General features: G+C 29.9%; 3 protein-coding genes across 3 annotated transcripts; 1 reads left to right on the forward strand and 2 right to left on the reverse strand.

The window, feature by feature from the left end:
- Window positions 1-937: 937 nt before the first annotated feature.
- LOC114394057 (B3 domain-containing protein Os01g0234100-like) lies at window positions 938-5,213 on the reverse strand. The gene is made up of 7 exons (XM_028355608.1): window positions 4,697-5,213; window positions 4,363-4,422; window positions 3,543-3,574; window positions 3,293-3,449; window positions 2,991-3,197; window positions 1,932-2,016; window positions 938-1,835 (listed from the first exon to the last, which is right to left on the reverse strand). Exons 1-7 carry the CDS (start codon window positions 4,847-4,849, stop codon window positions 1,087-1,089), a joined length of 1,443 nt encoding a protein of 480 aa, XP_028211409.1. The 5' UTR covers window positions 4,850-5,213; the 3' UTR covers window positions 938-1,086.
- Window positions 5,214-11,697: 6,484 nt separating this feature from the next.
- Window positions 11,698-16,770, forward strand: LOC114392122 (uncharacterized membrane protein At3g27390). Its single transcript, XM_028353157.1, has 9 exons — window positions 11,698-12,068; window positions 12,233-12,341; window positions 12,566-12,761; window positions 12,880-13,013; window positions 13,300-13,588; window positions 13,679-13,785; window positions 13,866-14,028; window positions 15,053-15,501; window positions 16,355-16,770. Exons 1-9 carry the CDS (start codon window positions 11,975-11,977, stop codon window positions 16,599-16,601), a joined length of 1,788 nt encoding a protein of 595 aa, XP_028208958.1. The 5' UTR covers window positions 11,698-11,974; the 3' UTR covers window positions 16,602-16,770.
- Window positions 16,771-21,675: 4,905 nt separating this feature from the next.
- Window positions 21,676-23,417, reverse strand: LOC114392641 (cyclin-dependent kinase inhibitor 7-like). The gene is made up of 4 exons (XM_028353850.1): window positions 22,841-23,417; window positions 22,631-22,695; window positions 22,173-22,316; window positions 21,676-22,019 (listed from the first exon to the last, which is right to left on the reverse strand). Exons 1-4 carry the CDS (start codon window positions 23,066-23,068, stop codon window positions 21,950-21,952), a joined length of 507 nt encoding a protein of 168 aa, XP_028209651.1. The 5' UTR covers window positions 23,069-23,417; the 3' UTR covers window positions 21,676-21,949.
- Window positions 23,418-23,863: the final 446 nt, after the last annotated feature.

A 23,863-nucleotide genomic window follows, 5' to 3' on the forward strand; every position in this document is an offset into this window, starting at 1 on the left:
TCTTTCCTTTATATGTACTAGCACGATAATTGTGCAATCGCACAAGTCACCTTGTCTTGGCTTGGCTTTCACGCATGTTTCAAAATGAGTTAAATTTACATTAATAAGATCAGATGATATATAATAAATTCACTAGTACAATACACAATCATAAACTAATTAGTATATATTAATTCTTAATTAGAAATTTAGTCAGAATTACAAATTTTGTTTTTCTTCAATAATGTGTTTTGAAAAAAAATATATTTTATAATTATTGTAATATCATTCTTACTTGTTCGCATACAAAAATTTGAGTGTTTAATTCTTTGTATTTGTTCCTATTTGTATAACAATTATAATTATAATTTCAATATTACTATCATGTTATAATTTTTCAATTATAAATCATTATTTTTATAATTATTCATTCTCATCCATTCTTTGTTGTATATTGTTCAGATTCAGTAGTATGTTTCTTTAAAGTATTTTTATATTTCAATTAATTTATTTCTACCGCATGAAATATTTTCTTCAATTAAATTAGATTTTATCAATTAGTTTAATTAAATTCGTTAGTTAAGCACTTTTATATTACATTTGGTCTTATTTATAAAAAATAAATTATTTTTCTTTGATCCTAATTCTAAGAAACAATAACTACTTTACTCATGGTTAAAATTCTTTTATTCCCTTAATTTATCGTTAGTTCTATTTAATGTGCATTCACTCGTTGGATTATGAATGTTGGCAACATTTACAAAAGGACATTTTTGAAATAAAACTTGAATTTAAGACCATTTTCATTTGATCTTCGATGATTTGTCCTTTGTTTCTTATACATAAGGTAGTATTTTTTTAAACTGAAAAACATTAATTTTTAGAAATAACTTTATGTATTGACTTTAAATTATTTAATTTATATCAAAACCTCCAACAACAAACATGCAAAGTGAAATGGCTTTGCTAACTGCCCCTCGTATAACTGCACATATACTACAATAGATATCTTAGTTGAGGCATATTTTCCGTCTAAGGTTACAGAATAATTGTATTTGACCACGCAAAATAAATATACATACATTTTCTAGCAAAACATATAAAGTTTCACCAAGGAGCAACAACCTCTTTCTGAAACTTGATATGATTGCTTTCAGCTCTGCACTTCAAACTCTCAAGATAAGCACCAAAACCATTGCATGCTCCCTTCAATTCTTCAAGCTTGGCTTCCATGTTCTTTATTTCATCGTCTGCGCGACTGTACTCATTCCTATATGCCAAGTGTTTTTTGGTCTCAGAGGCATCATCTTTCTCATAGGCAATTCTTGCAAGCCGGCGTAATCGGACTCTTAGAAATTCAACATCCATGCCTAAATGCTCAAAGGCAAGCAAAGTTTTGTCCCAGTTAGAAAATTCTGCACGTGGGGTACATATCACACTAACTTCTATTGCATCAGCAATGTTGACAGTTTCCAATATAATTCCAGCAATCAGCTTATAGTTCATGCCCTTAATGAGATTTTCATGAAGAAAGGCATGCTGACTGCAGCAGAGCCTGTAGTACTTGTTTCGAACCTCGGTAGAGAATTCAGCATCTATTGGTACTCCATCAACTATGATGCTGAAATTTTCAAAACCTTTCACATCATTGAACTCGAGCATTTTAAAGCCCTCCATAACTTCTGAGAGAGCTTCCTCACTATCATTTTCAGATTGTTCGACTGATGGCCTTGCCTTAGGTCTCAATCTTGACGCGCTGGCCTTCTTTTTCGTTTGGACATCTTGTTGGACAGATTTACCATGTTTTCTCTTTGAGTTATTACATGCCACATCATCACTATCTGCATTATCATTGCCTGAGAACAAGAAGCAAAACAAAGAGTGCATAAATCCTTGATGATTCTTTATTGATACAATACAAGAAATTAAAAGCATAGCGAAACAAGTCTTGCCTCCCATTTTTTGTTTTATGCAACTATCAAGACTCAGAAAGGCTCCATCTAGTTCCCTCGTATTATTAGCTCTTATTATGTAAACCTGAAAAACAAGCATTACAATAAGTAGTATGAGTTTAGAGGGAGAGAGAAGAGAATATAATGTTCCCTTCTCCCCAATCTTAGATAATTCTTGAGCATAATCATGGACTTTGAACATTCTTTAGCATAGATTTAGAGGATAATAGCCTCATGTCTTATCAATCAGGGAATAGTTTCCATTTTAGCAGTACCAATTTAGCCTGATACAAATTAAGTGTCATCATTGCTGCCATATGATCTCCTAATTAAATTTTGCTTTAGTTGCAACTGTTTGCTAAGTAAAACCTCATGCAAAAGGCACCAACAGAAACACACCAATCACTAGATAATAAAAATTCTGCATGTCTACAACTCCTCCTTGTCACAGTGATAAGAGATAGCTTATATGTTTTCTTTCCTATTTTGATATGAGATCCCTTAGGAAAAATTTAGGTCTATGAGTTGATAAATGATAACCTCAATCTTCCACAATCCTGAGTCTTTTATAGTAGGATAGGCAAAAGATAGTATTGGATCTACCCTTGAACTGAACCAAAACTAAAAGAGACAATGAGAGAGAGTAATCAGACCCTCCATATCAGTTGGTGACTCATGATGGATAGCACTGTGTTTTGGTGTCAAAGCATATGCTAATGCCATAGATCACGGTCTTTCATTATCTGGATATAGTGTGTAGGAGTTAGGACCCATGGGAAATATTGTCAATAACATTGACCACCCCCAAGGGATTAGTATCCAATAACAAGGAGATCCTATAATTAATATTTATCATTTATTACAAATTTTGGATTTGTTATTATGATTGTATCTGTTACACTAAAATCCATGCAACTAGCACAACATGTAATCATACTACAGAAGTGCTAGTGAACAGTGATATATATGTTATTGTTACCCTTTTTTCTTTGCAACATACTCCCATTGAAATGTAGAATCGCCATTAGAGACATTTAACAAAAAAATCCAAACTATTACCTTAAATTTGGTAGGTTCCACTAATTGGAAGACAACCACATCACCCTCATGCAATTTGTGCACAGCAGAAAACTGTCTCCATCCAGCACTCAATCCTGTCTTACATGCAATGTATTTTGTCATGTATTCTTTACCAGATTCATCTTCCAAAATGAATGTTGTATCCTTATCCGGTAAGTGTCTTTTACAGAATGACACAGGCAGCCCCTACAAAAAGAAGTCAGAAGGCATGGCTCTAAAACATACTGAAATTTGGTTTCTATAATAAAAGTATTTTTATCACAGTCCATTGAGATGCTTACCATCCAAAAACAACTAGCAACGTGTGATCTAACTAAAGACTTCACAAAACTAGGGAATTCTCTTTCCAAATTTGATTGGACTTCCTCTGCTTGAAGAACAGCAGATGACATTGCCTGACCACGAGAGGATGTTCCTTCTGTTGCGACCTTAATGGAACTGGAAGCAAATACCATGTCCCAATTTTACCATAATTAACTCAAATAAAGGAGGGATATATTATCTAAACAACACTTATGACGCTTTACTTACCTTGCAAACTTCTGAGCTTCAGCAGGCGTTGCCTGTAGAAGCATTTTGTTAGAATTATTGACCACTTAGACTTTGATTTGCTAGTAATTGTGCCATAATCCATTCAATTCATATAGTCATTCATGCAAAGTACTACAAGATGGTCATTTCAAAAAGGTGAAAAATAATGGAGCACAACAAAATAAGATGATAGTGTCCAATGGAATATCAGAATTGTACGAAGCAATACATGTTAAAGTAAATTCTTAGGGTAAGAACCAAGGTTTGAGCACATAGAGAAACAACAAAAGGGATGGAGGGAGTGCCACTGCCAAGAAAAATGTGGCAAAGAGAAGGTTGTATACTCTGTAAGAGTGAATGATTTAAATTTACAAAACACTTGTAAAGCAATGCCAAAACCTCAATCAAAAGAAAATATAATACTTACAGACAAAGGTTATTTGCATATCATTATCAATAAAGTTTAAGCAGTAGCAAATTTAGAGCATTGTTTTCTGCGACTATTTCTAGTCATTTCCATCACAATAGCCATAAGACAGAAAGAACACTTGTCTACTATTTTTCCCTTGCATCATCACAACTTGAGGTTTGTAGTCACATCTACAGGTGTAATCTAATACAAACCCAATCCATTACAGCAGGGAACAAAAATCGTTTTGCTTGTCAAATCAAACTTATTGGCTTAATGTTTATAAATTTTCCCCCTTTTTGCTATCAAAACAAATTACGAAGGACAGGAAAAATTACACGAATTGAAAGAAGGCAGTTCCTACAAGTCCAACGGCAAGAAATACAAAATAAAAAAAGTTCCAAATCTTACTTGCTTTACCGGACTGTTCAAGAGCTTGTATTTATTCTCCATTCCCTTGTTTTGTCTATCCTGCAAACAATGTAACATGGCTATAACTCATCATTATCAACTCAGACAAAAGAGGCCAAAAGAGAAGCCCTATGGCTATAACCAAAAGAATCTCATTCTAGCTTGGTCATGTGAAACTATGTAAGGTTAAGAAAATTTAAAAAAAAAAAATGAAGATGCTAGATGCCCATCAAAGCCTTTGTTCTCCAATAATCAATACACTCAATAGAGGAAAAGAAAAATGCAAAATTGGGCACATTTTGTTAAATATTAGATATAGAAGATAGAACAAAACCGTGTTTAAAGGAGACATTCTAGAGAAGCGGGGTAGAGGCACGCCCCCATGCAACTCCTCCCCATAATATGCCACAGTTACAGATTGATCATGTTGTGAAAGCTCCACCATATCCCTCCTAATCACACGGTTCTTTTCATCAATCACCACCATTTCCAAGTCCCTTCTCAATTTCAACCCTGAATGAATTAGAGAAACACCAACACCAAAGTGGTGGCTGCAATGCAAGATTAATTAATTGGCTTGCATCCTCCTCCACAACCCCAACAACCCTTCTCACGCGAGAAAACAGAATAGAGAGAGAAAGATGGAAAAGGCTTTGAATGGGTTGAGAGGGTGGTGTTGGTTTTGATCAGAAGAGAAAAAAAAAGGTTTACATGATGGGTATTGGGTGGTTGATCGGTTGATGAGAGAGAAAGAACCAGACTGTGGGTTCAACGTTTGGCAGTGTTGGATCCACCACCTTCGTTGCTGTGTCTTTCTGTTGGCCGTGTTGTGAAAGGTTGTTGCCAACAAAGCTTTACGGAATACATTGGATTCAAATATAGATATTCAATCAAAAATTTTAAATAATATAAATAAATTTTATAATATTTAATTAAAAAAATTAATTCTTAAAAAAACAATAAAATTCAATATGATTCGATTAAAAATTTTATAATTTATAAAAAATCTTTTAATATTTAAAAATATACAAATTTTAATAGATTTTATTAGATTTTTTAATGTAAAATATTTATCAACCAATTTTATCCAAATTTTAAAGATTTTGTTAAATATTTTTTTTCTTTTTTTATTAGTTATCAAATTTTTTTTTCTCTCATTACACATATCTTTTTTTCTTTTTAATATTTTTCAAGATTAAATCCGTGTGTCATATATATTTCTTCTATTCTCTTAAAATAAAAAAATGTGAAATATCTCCTCCCATTTATATTTTTTCCTTTGTTTCTTTAATTAAATTAATGTTTATTTTATGTACTAAGACTAATGATGTCATGATACGGACTAGACTGATCACCTATTTAATATAATGTTTTCATGATTGTTAACCTAATTTACATAACTCACTAATTCTTCAGCCAATTTTATCACATTATGCCCTTCTAGTATATATTTATTATTGTACATCATTTAACAAAAGTCATTAAATTTATTATGAAATAATTATAATAATTAAAAAATTGACGTATTAATTAAGAGGGGAACACATAATTAAGACGTGTCTCGCGTACCCTACGTCTCAAGCAAATAATGAAATGCGATAAATAATTTTCAACATTTGCCGACTCAGGCAGGCCCAAGCCCATATGGTTCAAAGACTACGTTCAGACCAACTTGAGTGGCTCCCTGCTCCAGTGACTTACTAGCAAGGTACACTTCTATTCACACAGTTTATTTCCATTTTAACGCATGTTCTGTTTATGAAATCAATTTTTTTTTTATTGAAACAAACATAATGAATTAATTAAGCTCTCTAAGAAAACAAAAATATTGAGAGTATTAAGGAGACAATTTTTTTTATTTATAATCGCACATATATTTATAATTTAATTTAACATATTTATAAAATTGTATGAGAAATTTGTTATGTATAAAAATTTAAAAGAGATTTAACTCTTGTTAAATTTAAATATTTTTTAATCTTAAAATCTGAGATGATAAAATAATTTAATCATTTTAAAACTATAATGTAAATAAAAAATATTAATTTTATGATATTATAATCAATAAACAATATTTTTGAATAATTTAAAATGTAAAAATTAATTAAATCATATACAAACTATTGAAATCAATATTATTTAAAATAAATCATTATTTTAACCTCAATGGGCTATTTGTATTTATATAAGATGTCTTATTACAGGTGTTTAGGATTATTTTCGTCCTGTCAGAAAAAAGTCTATTAATTAACTAACTATGAAATTCTCCAATATATATATTTTTGTCCTTAATTAACATAATCAAACAATATTAACGGATTATAAAAATATATTAGTTGTAGCAAATACTCAAATGATAAAAAGTAATTATCAAAGTTTTATTCAGATTTATAATAATATTATATGTTATAAGTGTATTAAAAAATAATCAAACTAAGGGAAAAATCAAATCAACAATTGTTCATTATTTTCATGTTAAGGTTTCAATCAATGGGTAAATATGATTAAATCAAATCAAAAACTATAATAAAATAAAAATTTCAATCCAACAGTTTAAAAAAACTACAAATTTCCTTTGCATATGATAGATAGATAAATTATAATAATTTATTTTATACTATAATTTTATTAATATTTTAAGTATGAATTCAGTTATTAAATATTAAGCCAAAATATTTGTTTGTAATAAATATATTTATTAATTAGATTCAAATAATTCTCAGTATAAAATTTTAGCATCATAATATAAACATTTATAAGTATAATATTATTATAAATAAATAAATATATTTGTGTATCATTTAATTTAAATAAACAAATTAATATCTAGATAAAAAAAAACGTTTTTTTTCTTCCCACAATCTCTTTCTCTTCTAGGGGGCATTTGTTTCACCAATAAATATTGTAGTCCTTAGAATTTAGGAGGAAAAAAATAATTCCATGTTTGTTAAGAATTAGTAAAATAATTAATCCCAACTATATTTTTTAATTAGTTAAGCAATAATCTCATTTTCAATCAATATTTACTCTACTCAAATTTATTAATTTAACATCGTAAGATTAACATCAATTTTAGACAAAATTAATATAAATAAAAACACAATAATATTGTTATAAATAATATAATTTTATTAACATCAATTTTTATAAAACCGACATCAACAATTCTAAGTTAACATCGGTCTTACCAAAAAATATTTATTCTCATGAAATAAAAATTCTTTTTTAGTAAAAATACACATATATCATCTTTCTATCCCCTACTATACTCCCATCTTAAAAAAACTCCTTCATTTACGTTCTGTAATTCTTTTCATTTTCAATTTTTTTTATTAATGTATCAATTTTTATTTATCATCAATCTCATAAATTTTATCCAAAATATTTTTATTTTCCCTCTAATTCTCCTCTTTATAGACAAATCTGCTCCTCACAATAGAAATTGTTGAAGGGGTCTGATTGTTTTTTTCAACAGGTATGCAATCACAAAATTAGAGTTAAAAATTCAATTTTTCTGGAAAAAAATAACATCTTTCACATAATAAGAATATTTCAGTAATTATAATATATATTTTGAGGAAAAAATAATTTAACCAATCACGTATCTTAAAAAATAATTCTTAACAAATTTTGCAGTTAATCAAACACATTTTTTTTATTAAATACTGCAAAATAATATTTTTATGTTATATTCTAATAATAATATTGATGTGACTAAAAAAATTATCCATAAAACTAACTCTCACCTAAGATAATGACCTTTTTCTATTGACCGAGTGAAACAAATTCCTAAATAAAGACAATATTTTGAAATCTAAAAAATTTCTCTAAGATCCCTCCTTCTAAAGAATCCCAACACAAATCATGATTCCCCATTACCATCCTAATCACAACTTGGAACCAAATTGACTTGCACCTTCAAGTTTGAGATTTGTGGGGGCATTCTTTCAACCTTGACTTGCACCTTCTAGATGATTTCATCCACATTACATAGTCCCATAAAAGAAGAAACATGAAAGAAACACAGGGAATCCGATATAACTCAAGCCAGCTAACCTTTATTATGAAACCAGCTGTTAAATAAGGCATTTTAATATTAGTATGATGATTTATCCCTTGTGTTATGTATAATTTCTCTTTGACCTTCTCGATCGCCCTTGACTTTGTGTATAGAGCTAATCTTTTTAAAATATTAAAGAGAACTATGTAAAGCTGGCTGAGATTATTTTGGCTGACAATGGCTCATCTGTGTTTTTTACTTAATAAAAAACATTTAAATATTTATGATAAATATTTTCCCGGAAAATGTCTATAACATAATTTAATATGTTTCTCAAAAATTTGAAAAGATTTGTCTTTAAAAATTTATATCATAAATATTTTTTTCCCCCAAAACTTATACAAATTCACCTTGAAGGTAAGATAATGCTTGACAGCTAACAAACTTAAGATTAATTTTTTTTTTGGTATTATAATTTAAGCTTTTATAGTATTTTATTAGTTGTTCTGTTTTTTTTTTTTTGTTAAGTTACATTGATTTTACATGAAGTATTTCATTTTTAATATTTTTTTACTCCTTTTAAATTTTATTTCTCTATTTAAAAGTCTTATCTCTTTAATTTAATTTTATATAATAAATATAATCTTAAATATTTAAAATTATTTCCTAAAATATGTAATACTGTCATTATTTAATAAGTATAATGTTTTGTTTTACATATTTTTATTTAAATTAAAATTTATGAATATATGTAAAATATGAAGAACTTGCTAGTATCATAATATAGTAAAGTAATATTTTGCTTTCACTTTTAGTATAATTTTTTTAATGAAGTGCTAACCAATATCCTTAAACATTTATTAAGATTTCAAAAATAAAAACTATTAAATACAAAAAAAAAAATCAAGCTTTTATGTTCTTATATGTTAATGTTGATTGCGTTGAATATTTCTTGTTCATTGATTTGTTAAAAAAAATACAGAGTACTAGTAGGGTATATACTAGAACTCAAAAGTCTTATACTGATGTTTAAGGATGCGTTGTTATATTATTTAATAAGTTTTTTGACTGAAAATTTAATAACTTATCAAGCTCATTAAATGATATGTTGAATGATATATAGTAACTTTATTTTTCCTTGCATTAAAATTAAACTGTTTTTAAGATTTTAAAATCAGTAAAAAAATATTTTAAAATAAAACTTACTTATTATAAAGTAATGCATTTTTTTAACAATATAGCCACTGAATTTAAAATCTAAAATCTCATGCGAATTATTCAAAACCTTCTACTACGTGCTATACTAACCTTAATAGTTTATAAACTATGCTTCCCTAAAAAAAAGTTATAAACTATGCAGGTATTACATCTACAACTGACATAAAAATTATTGATTTCTTAAAAATAAATGAAGGATTCTAGTTTTTAATACTAAATCATCATCGTCATGAGAAAGTATTTTACAAGTATATAATAGACCTGCATAAAACTTAATATGCAAATAAGTGATGTAAGGCCTTGCGTAGCGTAACATGTTACTGTATTTATTTAGTTTTTGTTGCGTTGTGATGTTTTGGATATTATGTGAATACCTAGCTGACATTGCTCTGACAGGAAAATCTTCCCCAGATACATGTTTGTTGAGGCACTATAACAGACAACTATTACTTCCTCCAATAGGAACAAAATCATAATTTTATATTGTTGCGTGATATCAATTAGACTTGACAACATTTTTTATATTCATATTTTAGTCTATACATAGTTTTAGTCTTTCAAATTATAATTTCTTATATCGAGTCTTTATAGTTATTTTAATTATTAAAACAAATTTTTGTTGTATCTTATATTATCTAATATTATCTAATATCTATTAATTAAAGAGGAATGATAACAATTCTTTCTTAAACATTCTTTTTCTAACATTTTTATTATTATTGACTAAAATAATAAATTTTAGTAAATCCCTCTTCTAAATCAGACCAGAGATTCATTGAAATTATTTTAACTAATTCATCTTTTTTAAGAAAGTTAGTTGGTTAATTTAATTAGTAACATTAGACTTAAATATGTTTTTATTCTTAATATATAGATATATATATATATATATATATATATATATATAATTAAATTTAATTAAAATATAATATCATGATAGACAATGCATCATCATATTACATGTCATACTTAATTCAATGTGGTGGTGTAATAGATAATTTGTTGACGTGTCAAGTTAATGACCACATCAACAATTAGCATATCCCTTTTAACCATAAGAAACTCATACAAAATTTTTCAAATTTTAGAGATCATTCTCAAAGAAAAAATTTATGAGAGATAAAAAATATAAGTAAGTCTTAAATTTATTAGTAATTTGTATTATTTTTCAAAAAAAACCTTGAAATTATTTTAATTCACCATCTCTTTCTTTCTACCTAATTAATAATGGTAATTATTCTTCTTCTTCAGTTCTTATAAGAGAGAGAATGCATTTATCTTTTTTAATTTATAGCATTTTTGTAAAATAAAAATAAAAACATTCTGATAAAAAATAATTAATACAAAAGATAACTTAAAAATAATCTTATAAAAAATGACAAATAAATCTTAAAAAAAGTCTTATCTTTAGGACCAAAGGTAATAAAACCTATCAAAATTTGTGAATTCCAATAAATTACAACCAATAATAAAAAAAAGTATAACACTCCTCTTCCCTCTTAACAAAAACATACTAATAAAATTCTAAAGTACTATGATTTGCATAAATTAGTTCTGTAATATTTTATTTAGGCTTAGTAATTAATTTAGTCCTCAAATTATTTTAAATTATTCAATTTGATTCTCAATTTTTTAAAAATTCAATTTATTCATCAAGTTCTTAAAAATGAATTGATTTAATTTTTTAAATTTTTAAAAAAAAATTAATTCAATCATCAAGTTTTTAAAAAGTGAATCACTTTGTTCCCCAAATTATTTTAAATAATTCAATTTGATTCTTAAATTCTTAAAAATTTGAAAACTAAATTAATTTTTTTAAATATTTAAAGATCAAATTAAATCTTTTAAAAATTTGAAAATTAAATTAATTCATTTTAAAAGATTTAAAGATCAAATTAAATCTTTTAAAAATTTAAAAAACAAATTAAACAATTTAAAATAATTTTGGAAACAAATTGACCATTAAACTCTTTAAAAAAAATATAAATTATATTAAACCCAAAGCATATGTAGTCCTAGAAAAGCATAAGCAAGCAACAACATTTTATTTATACATTTCGTCGTCACTTTCAGCAGCCTCTGATTTGTCCTAACTTTTCCGTGCTTATGTTACTTTTTGGTTCCCAACATCCTGAATGATTGATTTGTTTTTAGTTGGGTTTTGGTTTTCCATTCTCTCCTTTTGTCCTCTTCTTGTAGCGCACGCCTCTTTCTTCGTTTTGCAATTTGGTTTTGACTGAAGACCCCTCATTTTTTTCCTTTGACTTGCCAATTCATTTTCTTCATATGCATAAATTTCAAAGTCTCGTTCCAAATTCAAATATAACTTTCAACTTCCCTCTGCTGCAAAACAAAAACGTTTTCATGGTCTTGAAGAACTGATCCTTCACTAGCATGATGGATTTTCCTAGCTCTATGGAAGGTTGGATGAAGGCTTTGTATGTGGTCTTTGTGTTCTTCTATGCTTTCTTCCTTGGTGCTTTAAAAGGTGCTCTTTTTTCTTTTACCCTTTTGCACACTTTGTGGTTCATGATTGAATCTTGACTTGTAAAGATTTGATTTTTTCTGTTTCATTTGTTGCTTTCTTTTTAACTTGTGAATATGAGGTGAATTTGGATGATGGGTCATTGAGCTTTTCTTCAAATTCTGCAGGCATAGTTGTGGGTCCTATTGCTGCTCTGATTCTTATTATAGGCAACGTTGGGGTGATTCTGGGGTTGTTTCCTGCACATGTGGCTTGGACTCTTTACACCCTTTTGAAGTAACAAACTTTCTACACCTTCCCTTTTACTCTATGGAATTCCAATCCGCATTTCTATGATATAATGCATGTTTTTTTTTATTGATTAATATTAGTTGTTAATTTTTTGTTAGTGGAAAGTTTCAAACTCACGACCTTTCCCCCTTCCCTTCTCCCTTTACCACCAAACCAACCTTATAACCCCCATGATATGATGTATGTGGATGATTTGTTTGATTTTGCAGGATTCATATGTTTGATGCACCAATGAAAGCTGCTATTTTGATTGCTTTGCCTGCTTTGTTTGGCTTGTGGTTGGGTCTAGGCGTAGCTGGAAGCGTTCTTGTTGGAGTGGGGTATGGCTTTTTCACCCCTTGGGTTTCAACTTTTGAGGCCTTCAGACAAGACAATGAGTCCAAGAAATTTTCTCACTGTATTGTGGTGAGGTTTCTAAGATGATCTTTGCCATAATCAAGATTTATTTGTTAAATTTTATTGGCATGCTGTTTGCTTATGGTAGAAGTTATTAGTTCATTTGGTGTGCCCTCTTTGAACTCAGGATGGAACATGGGGAACTATCAAAGGTAGTTGCACTGTGGTTAGGGATTTTGCAGATATGTGTTATCATTCATACCCAAGTTACTTAAAAGAACTGCGTGAATCACCTGCCTCAGATGAGCGTCAAAGGCTAAGGTAATAATCATAAAGTCATTTATTTATTGAATTTAAATAGAATGCACTAGCAATGTAAAAGCTTCTTCTTTTTTTTTTTATCTCAAAAGGTAAAAACAGATAACATATTTATATATGTTTCGAATAACAATTTCTATTTGCAAAATATTTAATGAAAACATCATATCTAGCTCGAACAAGATTGCCTCTAGGGGAGGATACCTGTGATCATACCTGTGGTCTAGACCAAAAAAAAATATTTAATGAAAGGAGCGGCCCTAACTCACCTTTGAAACTTGTTTTACAGGTTAATTCATGTTCCCGGATGTGTCATTGTTGGGATAATGGGGCTAGTTGTGGAGATTCCTCTTTTCACTGCAATTGCTCTAGTAAAGAGCCCCTACTTGCTTTTCAAGGGCTGGTTCAGACTTTTGCATGATTTGATTAGCAGAGAAGGTCCATTCCTTGAAATAGTTTGTATCCCCATTGCTGGTTTGACAATATTTGTGTGGCCACTAGTTGTCATTGCCAGCATTTTGTTGGCTATTTTCTCAAGCATTTTTGTTGGACTTTATGCATCTGTTATAGTATATCAGGTTTGAAGTTTGATCACTTTTTTTGTCCATCATTAACTTTCACTGAATCCTTTGATCTTATCTCACCTTTTGACCTTCCTGTGGGTGTAGGAAAGATCTTTCCGTAGAGGTATAGCCTATGTGATTGCTATGGTTGCTGAGTTTGATGAATATACAAATGATTGGCTCTATCTTCGCGAAGGAACATTCTTGCCAAAGTACACATTTTCCCAATTATTCTTCTTTACTATCCGCCGTTTTTTCCGTTAACATCAGCATTCAATTTGCTTGCAGCCAGGCCCCAATATCGAAAGAAAAAGGCTTCTCAATCATCAGAGTTTTCTGTTAGGGGAAACAGTGTGAGAGGAAACACTTCTATGGAGCCACCTGCAATGCTTATGCCATGCTTAGCTCCTTCAAGATCTGTTAAAGAGACCATTCAAGAAGTGAAAATGGTGCAAGTAAGCAGTTTTTCACCTAATTTTGATCAAGAACTTTGTGTTTCTTCATGTGTTTGCAGCTTTCAAGCACCAATGGTCTAAGCTATTCTTTGTCTTGTAAATTAGTTTAGTTTAAAATATAAGCAAATAGTCTCTTCAATCATGCCACTATTAGGAAAAATGTGAATATAGGAATTAGGATCAAAATGTTTTGCTTAGATTACACTAGTAGCTGTATGGATGCTATGTATCAAAGTCAAACCAAGAAATAGGCTCTTTGGTACATGAAAGGGGTAACCAAGAAAGCTTGTTCAATGAAGAAAAAAATATAAACAAAACAGAAAGAAAAAACAGGGTACTAAATATCATCATCTTAGCTAGTCATGATTTGACATGATTCAAGGATTTTTATTCTGGTTTAATTACCAAGGTGGTACTGCATCTATATCTTTTGTTTGTTTTAATGGCCCAACGGAAAAAATATGTTTCAAGATTTTGATGTCTTCATTTTCGACAGTTATTGTTGTCTTAAATAACTTACAAAGTTGACATTTTGGTTGGTATATTCTATTCGATGTACTACATTTACCTTAAAATGACTCTGCACTTTGCAGAATAGCCAACCAACGAAATTGTTAAAATAAATGTATATTCTTATTTTAGTCATCAGATATCTAAAGGAAAAATTGTTATCTAAAAGCTTTTGCTAATTTCCTTCATTGCAACACCATATGTGAGATATTATTAGGACACAGAAGACATCTTTCTGATCTTATTATGCTTTTGTTGTGATTTTATTATCTAGAAATACTAGTAATACACTTTCTAGCACACTTTCTTGAACATACTCTTTATTATTGGTTAAAATTGATTAGAAATGACAATATTTTGTGAGTCATGCTCATGATTTTGTAGCTTTTAGTAAATTTTAACTAATAATAGAGAATGTGTTAGAAAGAGTGTGTCGGAGAGTATGTTGTTAACACTCTTTTATTATTTTATCTAAGGAAAACCTCTTATGTTGTTTTTAAATCATAATGTACAGATCTGGGGAAATATGATGAGGTACTGTGAGATGAGAGGCAAGGAACTATTGGATGCTAATGTACTTACAGCTTCTGACCTCTATGAATGGATGAAGGGAAAGAATAACAATGAAGCTGCCATAGTTGGTGTTGGCTTGCCTTGTTATTCACTCCTACAAACACTTGTCTTCTCCATCAAAGCCAACTCATGTGGTGTATTGCTACTTGATGACTTTGAAATAACCTACTTAAACAGACCAAAGGATAAGTTGTTGGATTGGTTCTTCAATCCTGTGATGGTTCTCAAGGAACAGATAAGGGTTATCAAATTGGGGGAAGCTGAACTGAGATACTTGGAAAAAGTAGTTCTCTTTGGAAGCAACAAGCAACGCATGGAGGCTTGGGATAATGGTGGTTTGATGATTCATGATGCTCTTAGAGCTGCTCAAATCGAGGGAATTTCAAGAAGGTAAGTGATCAATAAATTAGAGAATAAATCTTTGTGAATTTTATTGTGTGACTAGAGTGTTTCAGTTACTTCACATTTGTGAGGGTGTGTTTGCTGCACTCTTGAGTATAAAATAGGCTGTATATAGGATTTGTTTTCTCCTATTTCCAAGATAACTAGAAATTTCTTCTTTTAGACTTTTATTTATTATAAAAAAAAGCTATTATTTTTAAGAGTATTGTATTGTGTCCCCTTCTTCTCAAAAGAAGTTTAGAAAAATTAGAAAAAAAATTATGCACTAATAGTGTAAAACAACTTTACACCGATATCCAATTACAAATCGTTATATATGGTAAGTTTGTTGACTTTCACAATAACTACCTAAGTTATGTCAACGATAATTTGCAATTGGATGACAGTATAAAATTATTTTACACTGTTAGTGCACGAACATTAAACTCTAGAAAGAAAAAGAAAAAACTGCTCCCTAATTCCTTAGAAACAACAAGTTTAATTTTCACATATTGTAAAGAGAAATGACAGCAACACAGTCTTTTAAATACTCTTTCTATTATTAGTTGAAATTTATTGAAAATTACAAGTTTTCGCGGATGTAACTTTTTATTTAATGAGTCTCTCTTTTGTATTTGTAGTTTTCGATGAATTTTAACAATAGTATAAAACTTTAATATGATAGTTTTTTTTTTCGATAAATATTAATTATTAGTTTGTTAGATTTTTTATAGCAGGTCGAATCAGCACATTTTCCTCCTTCCCTTCCTTAACCACCCAACCAACTTATGTGATAGTGTAACAATGTATTTCAATTAAATTCTTAGAGAATTTGACTAATGAGTGTGCAATTCATTGTCAGGATGATTGGAATGATAAGAGGTATATCAAAACTTCCAACTTATAAAAGGAAGTTTCGTCAAATTGTTAAAGCTCTAGTTACTCATTCTCTGGAGAAAGACGTTTCAGAAAGGGCTTTAGTTACTCATCATTCTGTGGATGTACTAGATGTTTCTGAAAAGGCTTTAGTTACTCGTTATCTGGAGAAAGATCCTTCTGGAAGATCAAGTAGGTCTATAGTATCAGTTGCCTCTGATGAAATTGCTTAGCTAGTTTTGTTCTCTAACATTGTCAATGAATGAGAATCATTGTAAATTCATATAGTTTGTTGATTGATTGATGCAAAAGAACTTTTTGAGTGCCAAATTGGTGTTAATTGAATTGTTCACTCACCACGAATATCATATCACCTTGCCTAATGCAAATTTCTTTTATTTATACTACAAAAGTACATTCAAATAGTCTTCATTTTGATTAAATATATGGGAGTTGCTAGGTGCACCCAGCAAATGCTGGTGCATCCAGCATTTTTTAAAAATAACAAAACTATCCTTATCTTTTTTCTCCCTTTATGGATCAACTTAACCCAAAGTTGATTTTTAAGACTTGTGGATCAATTTGATCCGTAAGGTTTTTACGGATTAAATTGATCCGTTAGCCTTTTACGTAGAGGTATTTTTAACTTTTACTATTAAGTGTTGGGTGCACCAACAATAATACTGGGTGCACCTAGCAACACTCAAACAAAGATAGTGTGGGGCCTGGTTTAGGGTGGACTAATGGATAACAAGCCCATTATGAAGAAAAAAGAGTTGGAAATATTGCTGAGCTAAAAGGCTCTGACAAATTAAAGGGCCAAATGGCCGAAGGAGAATGTCTGTTCATTCAATTTAATCAATTTTATATATAAAAAAAGGGTTAAATTATTGATTTGGTTTCAATAGTTTCACGATTTGTATCTTTTAGTCCTTATAGTTTGAAAGTAATTTTCTTAGTTCTTTTTTCATTTTAATTCTCTTTTAATCCCTATCATTTAAAAATGGTTTTTTTAATCCTTATAGTTTGTATTTTAATTTTCTTTTAGTCCTTATACTTTGAAAATGATCTTTTTAGTCCCTATATTTGTATTTTAATTATCTTTTAATTCTTACTACAAAAAAATATATAAAAATAATTAGCTACAAATTAGTTATACATTATCAATTATTTTTTATTATAAGTTATCTTGCAATAAATTAGTTACGAATACTTGTTAATATTTTTGTAGTTAATTGTAGTTGATAATATTTGATGGTAAGAACTAAAAGGAAATTAAAATATAAAGTATATAGACTAAAAAGATTACTTACAAACTATAGGGACTAAAATGAAATTAAAAGGACTAAAAAAATCATTTTCAAAATACAGGGACTAAAAAAATTAAAATGTAAATTATAGAGATTAAAAAAATCACTTTAAGACTATAGGGACTAAAATGTTCAAATGATGAAACTATAAGGACCAAATGAGCAATAAAACCTAAAAAAATAATTAAATTTTTTAATTAAATCATTTAATGGGTTTGATAAAAAAAATGTCAATGCAATTTAATTTAAATAAGTTTGAGTTAGATAGTGATTTGAATAGTGATTTATATTTATCGAGGGGTGTCTTATTATACTTTGGACATTTTATTAATTAATAGTGATTTTAATTTGTTGAATGAGTAATGAGTATAGAGTAGCACTTTAATTGAAGGTATCCGAGCTTTTACCATTGTAAAAGAAAACTCATATAGCTAATTTTAAACATAAATATTAGGTTTTTTTATCTAATAACTATATCCTTAATTAATTGTCTTTTATAATATAAAACTTTTTTTACGTTTTCAAACTCATTTTACTGTAACTTTTATATCTCACTTATATACAAGAAAGTTTATAAAATTTGAACAGAATCTTTAGATTGTTGTAGATTTTTCTTCTTAATTTTCCATGGATTTTTTTATGGTTCGTAATTTTCTTGTGAATTTTTTCTCTGATATGTGTGTGTGTGTGTGTTTTATGATTTTGGAAAAAATATCATGGTATTAAATCTGTTAAAAATTTAATAGAAAAATATTTCTTTCGTATTTTCATACAAATTTAGTTTCATATAAAAAAACTTAATAGAAAAATCATTCATGAGAGATGATATCAAAATCATTCTATTTCATTTATTTTAAATTAAATAATTTGGCCCCTCCAATTTATTTTTTCAAGCTCCGCCACTGATATACTTTTGGTGTGTGCCTGTGTACCGTATGATTTTAAACGTGACTCAAATGAAATTTTAATGAATGTAAAGTATAATTTGTTTGAAAAAGTTGATCTTATTAATGATGTTTGTGTTAATTAACTTTATCAAACTAACTAATATTTCAGTCAACTTCTCCTATAAATAAGGGGGTTCTATTTTGAATAGTGTGAGGAGAATCTAATTTGAAACCAGATATATATTTATTTTAGAGGAGCCACAAACCAATATAGCGCCATCAATGGAGAGCAAAGAAATATACAGTGGGGAAAATGGAGCAAGAGAGGGAAAGCTTAAAATTTGATTTTTCTTTTTTTTTGGAGATGAAATATTCCCACGCACATCTCACTGGAATTATACCCTATGTGATATGATAATTATAAGTTTTTATTTTTATGCAATGATTATTTGCATAACCTAATGTGATTGCTCAGGCACATTGGTTGTTGCTGCTTCTTTGTATGAAAAAGTAACCCTTCGTCTCTGCATTCACAACCCATCATGAAATTCACGCACATCAGGGAATCTCTACCCATGTGCTGCGCATACCCACTCCCCGATACCGCTAGATTGTACGGAACAAACACGTTCTTCCTCTCCACGCTACTCAACATGGCACCACAATTTCTTTTTTTTTTTTTTTTAAATAATAAGAGAAGCTGAATCCCATAAAATTTTTGCAAAATTACACTTTTGATCTCCCAGATTATCTCTAATTTCGAATTTGATCCCCCTATAATTTAATTCATAAATTTGATCTCAGTTTTATAAATTTCTACAAAATTGGTCCTGGAAGTTCGATTTGACTGTTAACTTCATACCTTAGTTGTCACGTGTAAATGCCACGTGTTAACGTCTAAGTGGTTCCCTATGAAGACTTTATTTTTTTTAGGTAAAATTACACTTTTGGCCTCCCAATTTTACTCCAATTTCAATTTTGGTCCACTTATAATTTAATTCACATATTTGGTCCCCCAGTTTTATAAATCCCTTTATAAATTCAGCCAAATTTTATTACTGGAGAAGTTGTATTTCAAATTTCAAAAAAAAATATCATCGTCATACATAGACCACTTAAACAGTTGTATACACATAATATCGTATGGAGAAGCAAAAAAAGAAAAAAGAGGGAGTTATTACAGAACTTGTTAAACTAAGAGATCTGAAAATTTCAGACCCAAGTTAGGATTCATGCGCCACTTTTCCAAGTTAAACTAAGAGAGATAAAGAGTGATTTTTCAATGGGTTTCAAGTGAGTGAAAAACTTGCGATGAAAAAAAAGTACGAGATCTATCAAGACCTACCATGTCTCTAGCACCAGTGGCTAAACCATTCAAAAGATCAATTTTGCAGGAAAACTAAGAGATCAAATGTGCGAATTAAACTATAGGGGGACCAAAATCAAAATTAGAGTAAAACTGAAGGACCAAAAGTGTAATTTTACCTATAAAAAATGAAGTCTTTACGGAGAACCACTCAGACGTTGACATGTGACATTAACAGGTGACAGTCAACGTCTGAGGTTAACGGTCAACGTTCAAATCGGGCTTCCAGGACCAATTTTACAGGGATTTATAAAATTGGGGATCAAATTTGTGAATTAAATTATAAGATGACCAAATCTGTAATTGAAGATAAAGTGGAGGACCAATTTTACAATTTTGTCTAAAATTTTCATCCAATCGTAATAAAGATAAATTTTTTATTTCTGCATAATATATTTTTGGAAAAAATTGATTATGATTAAATTTCGAATCAACTCAAAAGATGAAAACTTAGGAATATATTGGGATCCCATCCAAAACCAAAAATATTATCTAGTTATTTATGGTGATTAAAAAAAACTAGTGTTTAAAATGTATTGTCTTTTTTAGAAAAATGTTATTTACTCACCAATTTATAGACATTAATTACTGACTACTATAAAGTAGTTTTTTTTAATTATGCTATTATTATAAATTTATCTTTACTGAAAATAATAATAAATCTTAGTGGGAAATTTTGAATCCAATAAATATTATAAAGTGAGTTAAAATTAAGATTCGAAAGCTGAAGTACTAATGTGAATATTGAAGGGTGGTTTGATACACTACAAAGTAAAAACCAAAACGACGACCCAATAATATTAATTATTAGGTAGCTCGCCGCTAGTCATTATTCCTTCCCTTTCAACGTCCCAAACTCGCTGAGACATTACTATCTGTAATGCTATGCAGCAGGACCACCCTCGCACCTCATCTCATGAATCATGATCCAACTGGTGAATAGATTTAAAAAAAAAAAAAATAACTGTTTCGCAATTTGAATTTTACCCAAACCAACAACAATAGGGAGTACTATCTGGTGTACGTAACTTATTTAATTGGGTAAGAAGCGAGAAAGAGGTAAGGTAAGTGAAGAGAAAGAAATAACAATCCTCCAGTTTTACTCTGTAGTCTGTGATTTGTACCATTTTTGTTGTACTTGTGAAAGTGGAATGAATTTGGTTCCAAAACTGGAACACTCTTCTCCCACATTGGGGTAAAGGTAAATATAATATAAGATAAGGTAACCTGTCAAATCCCCTTAAAAAAGCATGTTTGTAACTGTAACTCACACACCCATTTCCTATTATAATTAGACAAACCATAACCATCACCTCCTCCTTCTCCATTTTCACCATGCTTGATAATATAACATTCTTCACTGTGCTGTTTTGTTCCCTTTCGATTTATTATAATATATATTATAGGAAATGGAAAAGACCTCGCCATCCACGCAGAAATAACATCCATCCATCAATACAAGTGATCGCAGAAAGTTTCGGGACAAAAGGCAAAGTTTTTCCATTGTTTAAAAAAAGGGAAAAAGACAAAACAGCACTAAAAAATTAAAGCAATGAAAAGACAAGAAAGATAAAGACGGAAAGAAGGGTAAAGGGTAAATTAGCGTCATGGGATAGGGGAAGAAGAAGAGACACGAATTTTAGGGGGGAAATTGCGATTTGCAAAGCACAAAGAAAGGGGAAAAAAAAAATGAGAGACTACAATTTTGTTGTAGCCTTATAGGAATCGTTTTCGCCACAGTCACTACCATCAACGGAATTCACAGAACTAGCTTTCTCCGTATAACTATATCATAAACCGTACACAAATAAATAACAAAGGGAATTTAACCATAGAAGAAGAAAAATAAAATTAACTGTACACCAAACGTAGTCCTACCGTGAAAAAACGAAAAGTCGAAGTAAAAAATGAAGTACCTAAAGTAAATTAATTAACGTAAAAATAATGTCAGCAAGTGGCATGATTTTTTAATTAACGGTCTTCTTCTTCTTCTTCTTTCAAGGTTGGTACTTTCACTTTTATGACTTCAATTTAACCCACTCGTATTGTCCCTCCAAAGGCATGTCCTTCACAAAATCATAATTATACCTGCAGATTAATGAACAAAAATAAATATAATATGCAAAATTCCAAACACATCAATAAATATATATATATATATATATATATATATATATATACCATATTTTTAATTCAGTTTTAATTTCACATTTTAAAAATGGCAATGAATTGTTATCTTACTTGTCTGTGAAGCGTTTCTGAATGTCTTTCTCCGCAGCAGCGAAGAAATCTTCGAGCTCCGACTCCGTTGGAACGCAGCGAGATTTGGTTTTGGTGATATGCTCCTCCGTTGAATCCACCTCGCGCGTGAGACTCATCTCTCTCCTGCAACGACACAATTTTTTTCGGTTAATTTTCAGAATGTGTAATAATAATGCACATATGTATGATGATGCATATATATACATATACATGAGCATAATTGATACATGCATGTCAGAGAGTTACAGAATTAGTTTTTTTGAAAGGAAGGAACAATAATCATGATGATGACTTGCACATACGATACGATACACTCACTCACTCACACCTTTTTAATCGTTTTGAATTCAAACGAAACCGAATCATTCAAGATTTGAAACTATTGCAATCACTATTTTATTTTGTTGTTTTCCTTTTTTGAATCTAAAATTCGAGACCTTATTTTTTGTTGTTGTTGTTCACCGCAGTTGCACGTCCATGTTTCAACTTGCGCACTCTCAACCTGAAAAAATTAAGTTACATTATTACAACACATTAATGAGAAGCAATTTAAGGAGAGACAAAACGCAAGTTCAATCAAACTAATTCATTGATATATAATAATTAGTAATTATCATTATAATTTATAATTTATTGATAATATTCACCTCTAGATCTGAGGATTTGATGATTCGGTTTTCGTTGTCGAAGGATCCGTTGCTGGAGCAGCACGAAGCCGGAGATTCGCCGGAGATTCGTTCCTCCGTCGTCGGAGAGGTAGCGTTGCTCAAACTCTTGATTTGAACGAAGGAGATTTTTCTTCTCTTCGGTGAAGTTGCGGAAGCTGCCATGGCCAATGCAGTTCGAGCTCGTGCCTTAACCTGAGCCATCTCCATTGATATTCTTCTGCAATCTCAATTTTCAGTGTTCGAAAGTGCGACGAGGATAGAAATCGTGACGAAGAGAAGAAGGAAAAAAAAAAAAGAAGAAAGGTTGAGGTGTTGGGGGTTTTGATAGCGGTGGGAAGCGGTGATCACAGGCGCCGGAGGAGGGCGAATGAGGGAGTGACACGTGGCGGGAGGTGACGGTTGAGAGGGTGTTGAAAACGCAAAAGGATGCTGTCACGGTTAGTTGGGAGGGGAATGAGTAAACGAGAATCATGAGGTTAGGAAGGAAGAATCATATATAGAGATTGTTTCGGAGAATTCTGTTTGGGGAGTGAAGATTGGAGAGAGAACGGGTCTCGAGCCAAAATAATTGTGTCTTGAGGGAAATTACAGTTGTATCCTTCCTTTTATTAAAATATAGTTTTTTTTCTGTATTGTATTTGGATATTCATATATCTGTGATATTTTCTTATATGTTTAGTTGTTATTTTACAATATTCTTTTTAAATTTTATTTTATAACTAAATGCAAAAAAACAACTAGAGCTAGAAAAAAAATGAAAATAAAAAAAATAATTCTAATTCAAATTGATTGAACAAGAACAGAGTATATAAATATTGTAAATTATTTAATTTGTATGGATAAAAAAATAAAAATAATGTGAACTTTGTGGGTTATTTACTTCAGTTTGAATGAATACTCTTTGACATGGCACTAACAATCCAAAGGCTCAGCTGATAAACTCATCTTTTTTTCTTATCGGTAGACAATTGATTATGTATTGATACAATGATGAGGGGGAAA

The sequence above is a fragment of the Glycine soja genome, chromosome 17, assembly GCF_004193775.1.
Source record: "Glycine soja cultivar W05 chromosome 17, ASM419377v2, whole genome shotgun sequence".
NCBI classification, from domain to species: domain Eukaryota; kingdom Viridiplantae; phylum Streptophyta; class Magnoliopsida; order Fabales; family Fabaceae; genus Glycine; species Glycine soja.